The sequence below is a fragment of the Rhagoletis pomonella genome, unplaced genomic scaffold, assembly GCF_013731165.1.
Source record: "Rhagoletis pomonella isolate Grant_MI unplaced genomic scaffold, Rhpom_1.0 Rhpom_scaffold_00003, whole genome shotgun sequence".
Classification (NCBI taxonomy): domain Eukaryota; kingdom Metazoa; phylum Arthropoda; class Insecta; order Diptera; family Tephritidae; genus Rhagoletis; species Rhagoletis pomonella.
Genome location: NW_023458557.1, coordinates 61,797,496 through 61,805,488, shown reverse-complemented (window position 1 = coordinate 61,805,488; position 7,993 = coordinate 61,797,496). Strand labels below are relative to the sequence as shown.

At 36.5% G+C, this 7,993-nt stretch overlaps 1 protein-coding gene across 1 annotated transcript in view; it reads left to right on the top strand.

Annotated features, from left to right (window-relative positions):
- Positions 1 to 1,897: 1,897 nt before the first annotated feature.
- The window catches only part of LOC118735346 (zinc finger protein Elbow-like), a 228,093-nt gene continuing 221,997 nt past the window's right edge, over positions 1,898 to 7,993 (top strand). Inside the window, exon 1 of the mRNA XM_036465044.1 lies at positions 1,898 to 1,918. Within this exon, the coding sequence (XP_036320937.1) occupies positions 1,916 to 1,918 (3 nt within the window). The 5' untranslated portion in view covers positions 1,898 to 1,915. The remainder of the gene's footprint in view (positions 1,919 to 7,993) is intronic.

The window sequence follows — 7,993 nt, the reverse complement described above, 5'->3', positions numbered from 1 at the left end:
AGAGAAAAAAAAAATCTGCAAAAAAAATAAAAGGTTTTCGAGATCCTTCCCCGCAAAGTACAATTTTTTTTATATTTTTACAAAAAAAATTGAAAAAATCGGTAATGATTGTTCGTTATCTTTGAATCTACAGGGCCTAGCAAAAAGTGTTGTATGCACAGCCTATAGAAAATTTTATTACCTTTTAAAAGCTTCAAACCGTTTTGGAATTGCTTAATTCGTTCTTCAGATATATATGATTAAGTGGACCCAATTTTTTTTTTTTTGCAAAAACGGTAAATTGCAAATATATCAAAAACGGTACCATAAAATTAAAAATAACCTTGATTTTCGGAATCAGGGGGTGATTTTACATACGAATTTCATAACGGCGTCTCTGGTAAATTTTGGCCGTCGACCAGTGATATTAGCCTTTTTCCAGAGTTCATTGTTTTTCTATACCACTACTTATTGAAAATGTTTGCGTATATACTTATATGTATGTATATGTATATGTAAGAAAAAAATTTTAGCTACCATTTTTAGCCACAACGACTTTTTTTAGCTCTTTTTTAGCCCTTTTTTTGAAGGAATTTGGCTAACACTCAAAAAGATTCGCGGCAACACTGGTGGACATGTTTGCCATGAGCGAGAGAGACTGATAGTGACGCCACGCAGTGAGACGGAGATGCGTCGTTTAAACGCGAGCGAATGAAACAGATACAGTCGCCATACCAAGCAAATGGCTACGCTACCAGTCAGACACCAGTCTGACGCTGTAACGGCAACACTGCAGTTAGTACGTTTCGCTCATTCATCTATAGCGCACCTTTCCGTATTCGCTTGTGTTAATTTAGCACTGACGACTTTGGCTTTTTGGACTTGGATTTTTGTGAATTGGACTTGTTGATTACATACCGACTACTTTGGAATTGGACTTTTGTGTTAGCATCCTTGTTATCAACCATGCCTACGCGCTACACTTCACAAGAATATGCGAACATGCACCTCATTTATGGAGAAGGCAGATGCAACGCAAGTGCCGCCGCTACACTTTATCGGGAAAGATATCCGAATTTAGAGCGCTATTCGGATCACCGCGTGTTTGTTAATGTGCACCGTTCACTCACAGACGGCGGCCATTTGCCGAATCAAATACAGGCTGGAGGTAGAGCCCGCTTTCCTTACGAGGAAGAAGTGTTGCAAGAGGTCGCAGATTTCCGTTCGTGGAAAGAGCCGAAATGCATCCTTTTCACGTACAACGAGTTCAAAGTCTTCTTCCTCGAGATTATCCTGAAAGGATTTCATTTTGTAGAACAACGCTACAGAGGCATAATGAAAATCCATAATTCATTCAAAAAATTCTCTGGTCAGATGAATCTACATTTAAAAAAGATGGTTACATAAATTGACACAATTTTCACGAGTGGCATGTGGCGAATCCACATTTAATGCGAGAAGACAGATCCCAGTATCGCTTTAAAGTAAACATGTGGAACGGAATTTTAAACGGCAAAATTATTGGGCCTTTAGACCTCCCTGAGAACTTGAATGGCACGTATTACCTACATTTTTTGCGAGAAAATTTACCAACTTTTTTAGAGGACATACCCCTAACAGATCGTCGCCACATGTGGTATCAACAAGATGGCTGCCCAGCGCATTACGCAGTGTAAGTAAGAGATTTCCTTGACCAGGAATATCCGGGAAGGTGGATTGGACGTTCAGGCACTATCTCGCGGCCAGCCCGTTCCCCAGATTTAAATACCCTGTTTTTGGCGCGTTCTCAAAGAAAAAGTTTATTCAAAGCCTATTGAGAGCGTAGCCGAGCTGCGTGAACGAATTTTTCAAGCTGCTGAGGACATCCACTCTCGAGGATACGCCCGGCTAATAACTAGATCTTTTTTAAGAAGATGTAGGGCGTGTATTGAGGCTGATGGTAAACAATTTGAACTTTTATTGTAATAAAAAATTTTATTTCCCTATCTGACCTTTATTCCAATAAACCTTAACTCAAGGCGAATTAATATAAGGTGGTGTTACTAGCTCAGCTGATTTTGTGTGTGTTTCGCCGCACGGCTTCTGACATCAAATTAAAAAATTTTGTTTGAATTTCTACACACACTCTTACAGATTTTGACAGTTTATGCCGCCAGAGCAAAAACAAATACATGTAAATTTTTGTTTTTGTACTCCTGCTATCACCTTATATTAATTCGCCTTGCCTAAACTAAACTAGGTCAAGATTTTTCATTATTTTATTAATTTTACTTACTTTTGTTGACTTTGGTAAAAGTGGCGTCACTATCTGTCTCGCTCGCTCATGGCAAACATGTCCACTATCCATCTCTCTCATCATTTTGCCGTAAAATTAAGAACCTACCAAGAGCTTTTGCGAATAAAAAACATTTGAACTGAGTAAAATGGGTTAGCAAAAATCGGGTTACTTGAGATTTTTAGTTTATTACTCGTTTTTTTTTTTTAGTATGAAACTAACAAGTATTGTAGCATTTTACAATCCTGATTAAATGCGCGAACTTTTAATGTCACTTGCCAAGGCACTTTAGTACATTTTTTTTTTAAAGGAGGGCCTTTCAAAGTCGGCAAATTATAAAAATTTTAAATTCATAGTTTAACAAATAGTCTTAATTCTAGAAAACTTGGGGCAATTGTGTCATTGTTTTTGACTTAGGTTCTAGAAATGTTATTTAGGGTTAAGGTTCCAAAGTTTAAATGAACAAAAATAATAAAAATTAACCACAATAACCGAAAAATGGTTACAGTTTGACCAAAGTTCTAGGCTTTTCTTAAATGCCCATAATTTTCAAACTGCATGGGATAGAGTTTTTTGATTTTTCTCATGATGGTTACAATCAACCCTGTCACCCCGTTTCGGCTTGACGTTGAGTTCTGGGACACCCTGTATACATACATAAATATATGTATGACTGTGCATTAGACCAGGCCGCTCTTTATGTGCAAGGAAGAAAGAAAGAATCTTGGCAATCCAATTTCGACCAACAACCGATTTCGAGTTTTATTAAAAATTTTTTATTATTGAACCGTTTTTGAAGTGCAATGCATGCTTGGAAATGTAGATACATACTTGAGAGAGCTATGTACTACATATGTAGCTAAATGTCTCCCACTTTTGAGTTAAGGAAAAATTCATCACCAAACCCCTCAGTTTTAACTTGATCTTAGGATACAAACGAGGTACCTTGGCCGGTGCGATCCGAAGAAGATATATTTATAGTAAACAGTTACTTAAATTCATACTTTCAAAGATATGTAAAACTTAAAGGTCGGCTTAAAAACATAAAATTTACTATCAAAACTAAATTTTGGGATTTTTCAAGGACAAAAATTGTTATGACATCAAGATTTTCTACAAATAAGTTTACGAACTAGAAGGAGTTGTTACAAACATTTTTCACGGCCCCGCCTAATGCTCTGATATTCCCGAGTGTACATTTATAGGTACTCGAGTTCATAAATTTAAGCTTGTATACCTCCTTCATGCTTAAGACACATATGTATAAATACAGCGTTGCTCGCAAATCTGAATTCAAGCATACACATATTTTTTAGGCACTCTCTAGCTGACACTGTACGTTAAAAATGGCGCACTTTTTAGACATGCTATTGCCGATTTTTCATATACTCCTTCAACACCAGTTCTCATTTATACTCTCTGTCGCTCACAATCGAAATGCAGTCAGACGAAGGTTTCAATGCGCAAAGCCTTGAAAACAGCTGTTTTATGTTTACACCAACTCTATCAGCATTCACATGAAATATGCACAATTTGAATCGCGTCGCATTTCCGTTTAACTCGTATCACAATCAGTGTTGCCAGAACTTTTTGGGCCGACCGGCTAGATTGGCAAAAAAAAGCGGCTAAAAACGGCTAAAATGTTTTAGTGAAAATTCACATGCTTTATTTAAATAAATCGCAAGAAACGAAAGACTAGTTAACACCATTAATTTATATCGAGTATGTATATTCCTCATCAGTGTGTATTCCATCATCAAATGAATCACTATTGTATATATCACCTGAATTCATTAATTTTAAGAGATCGTCATCTACAGTAAAATTATGGCAGCATTTTTCTTCACGTTTTAAACCGTATCTTATATATAAAAGAGCGTTTAACGTTTTAACGCACATTGGATTTCTTTGCTCAGTTTTTATTATATTCATTGAACTAAATATTCGCTCTACTTCTGCATTACTTATAGGCAAAACAAGAAAACTAAAATCTAGGTTGGAAAGGTCAGCAAAAGGGTTTTCTCCTAGGGCATTTCGAAATTGATAAACTTCGGCCCAAAATTTTACGGTTGAGTCTAAATTACTCCAGGTATGTAACGTTAACCGTTGCCATTGCATCTCTATGGATGTTATTTCGTCGGCATTATATTTGTGTCTTTGTTGCTGCATTTCCAACCGAAAAAAGGCAATTTTTTTTAGTGTGGCAATATTTGTAGGGAGGCTTTGGCGTAATTCCTTTATTAAAGTGATAATAAAATAGCGACCATTTTCTCGAATTATTTTCTCGGCTTCGTGGTCAAAAGCGTTTGTGCTTACTTTTGTTTTTAAATACTCTTCAAAACTGTGATAAAACTGAGGAAATGGATCAAGGTATAGTTCCAACGGGGAGCATATAGGATCAAATGTGTCCGCGCTAATAACCACTAGGAAGTTAGATGCGAAAGTAAACCATTGAGTTCATTAAAAATCTTCATTGGGTCTGCATTATTGCTTTCGAACAACTTGTTTACTTTTTGCACCTGAAAATTAGGCAAATAGTAAAATCGGCTAAAAACGGCTAACTTTTTTTTACAAACCGGCTAACAAATCGGCTGCCGGCTAGATCGAATTTTCTCCGGCTAGTTGCTATCAAAACCGGCTAAATCTAGCCGGAAAACGGCTAAAATGGCAACGCTGATCACAATACCCATAAACACATTCAAGCAACAAAAGTGCGCTCTGCTCCACAGAACACAAAGAGAGCTTCCGTTGAGTGTCCGTATACATATGAATATGTACATGTATAAATATGCATGTACATTAGAGTGGTCCAAAAAAAAAACTTTTCCAAGATAGGGTTTGGGCACCCTCTGGTGCTGGTACCAAACCTTACGTTTCTAAGTATAAATTTAGAGGAAGCTCATGATGCTCATATTTTACTCTAGAAGTATTGTGTACATACTTTAACCAAACAATTGGTTAAGAAATCTAAGAATATTTCAAATTTAAATTATCTAAAAAAATATCACAAGCACATTTCAAAGTCATTGAGCACCCTGTATAGGTTTCAGTAGAAAATCGAAAGTTGGTATAGATATTACAAATTACAAATTTTAAACGGAAAAAAACTAAGGGATGCCCCGTTTCCTATGATGATATTTTTTTTCTAATACAAAGACCAATTGGACCACTTTAATGTACATACACATGTATAGGGGAGAGCATTTTACAATTCTGAATGCATTTTATGTATCACACCCACACGCACGAATGCTTATACCAACATGGCTGGCGGTGCAAAAGGCGTTGTGGCATGTAAATAATTATGGCCGACAAACTGAGTGGGCAGCAAAGTAAGCAGACGAGTGAAAAGTTAAACAGTAACGAGAGAACTCGAGAACGGAAGTGAAAAGAGCATTAAGTGTTTGCCTTCCATCGTGGTTTCGTTTGTGCGCGTAGGTAAGTAAATGCAGAAAGTGACATTATGGCTTCACAACCTCGTAGTTTGTGGCAAGTCAACAAGCGCCCACCAAGAGGTCATCCACAACATGCTGGAAGAGCACCGTCAAAGGTGTAGGTTTAGTGTCACAATAATACTAATACCTACCATGTATAAGTAGTAGTGGAAGTTTGGTCTTTACAGGATTACATTTATTTTTTGCTTATGTAGAGTTGCCAATTGCCTGTGAGCATATGCGTTTTTAGTGCGAATTTTAGGATAGTATAAATTAAATAGATTAGGATAAATTATGGCCCCTATTATGAGTTGCATTCGATTTTCGACTGTGGTCGAAAGTGCTGAGCGAACGAATTTTCATTTGGTATTATGGCGCTCATTCGATGAAGAATAGCGCTATTGTGAATTTCGCTCGTTTAGGTTGTTCACAATAGTATATTTTTCACCGCTGAGAAGCTTTGTTTACAAATCGAGCAAACTAAATAGTGTGCTTATACATATTTATGCAAATTTGTTCTAATTAAAATGAAGTAAAAAAGAAAGCAATTTTATAAAAACGTGGTAAAATGAGTACAACGAGTTCTGGTTCAACGATTCGTCAGAGGATGAGAGCTTAGTAAACTGGCCAGGAGTAGCAAATGCTCTCAACCGGAACGACCCAGATTTATATCTGGCCAAGGACTGTCACTCCAGCAACACTCCCCAAAAAGTCTTTGGGGAATTTGTATGCTGCTACAACAACAACAACAGCAAATGCTCTCTTAAACATTTAAGTTTATTAGTATTTCGAATATATTTTGATATAAAATATATTTAAGAAATTTGTCTACAGATTCATTAAAAAGTTCCGACCATCTAAAGAGGCGTTTGTGAGCCAAATCTATTTAAAATATTTTAAAACTATCAACAGCGCTACGATTTTGTTCTCAGAGATCGTGCCAACAGAGCATTGGGATTTTCTTTCACAAGTAAAACCAGCCTTTCGAGCTTGTGTTTAGTATTCACGATGTTAGAACTGCATGAAATTAATAAAAATTGTTTAAAATTAGTGTCTAGCCGCCAAAATGTAAGAAAACATATACAAAATCATACATTTTTCACAATTTTCTAACACTTCGTTACACCATCGAAAGCAAAATTCTGTTCGACAGAAAATTCGATACTCAACGAAAATTTCGACACGCCTGCATAGCTCATAATACGAATTTCACTTTCGATCTTCGATCTTCGATAGCCAGCGAAGATCGAAAATCGAATGCAGCTCATAATAAGGGCCTATGTGTTCGGTGCTTTCGTTTCATACAGAAAGTTTAACAAAAGTTTTAAACAATAAATCTCTCTCGTAGGAATTAAATATTCCTGTTCAAACCAAATGGGAATAAGAGGACATGAAAATATCTAAAATGAACGCAAGAAAAGAAACCGGAAAACCCCCATTTGCTCGAAGCTTCTCCAAAGTGATTTTCATATCTGAGCTTCTAATGTAAGAACATGGCCTTCTTCAGCAGAGTACTAGCTATCCACTAAGAAAAAAGTAACATGGTTTGAATTGTTTGATACGAAAATATATTCTTACAGAAACTTGTTTCAGATTTTAATACATGTTACCGCAAAAAAGGTTTCTGGGTTGAAACCCCATTTAGAGGAGACCTACGTATTTACCGAAAGGTTCCGGTAAACCCCACCGATTTAAAAAAGGTAAGGAAGATTGTGACCCCGTTAATGAAAGATCTAAGCATTCAAATAAGGAAATTAACAAGCAAGTCTTACCTCTCAGAATCTTATTTGCATAAAACTAAAAAAGAAGCAGGGCTGATGACTTACATCACACATAAAAAACTCTTTCAAAAACAAAACCGAAAAAGAACGAGTTGAATTGCTGGATTTTTTTTTTTTGAAATTCATAGGCTGCGTGATGGACGACGAAACTATCGCTTTAGCTGCTGAAATTTTCAGAGCAAAAAAAATTGCTTTAGTTTTTGAAAATCTGAAAACGAGGCCAAAACATATAATTTTTGTAGCGAACAATCTTGTTCGACCTTGAGGGTAACACCGATAATGGAGCTTCACTCAAAGTTGCAATGCATTATGCCTTGGAGAGCTAATAACACTGAAGGGAAAATATCAAGTTTTGATTGACATAAAAAACGCCGGAACACGTAAAATTAATTTTGGGTCTTACGCTGACTACACTCTGGGAAACCGTTGAAGCAACGTGCAGAGGCAACCATTGCGGCAATCTCAGTAGTGTGTGCACTGTTATGAAATGAACATACGGAAGAAAATTTGGTTTTCTACCAATA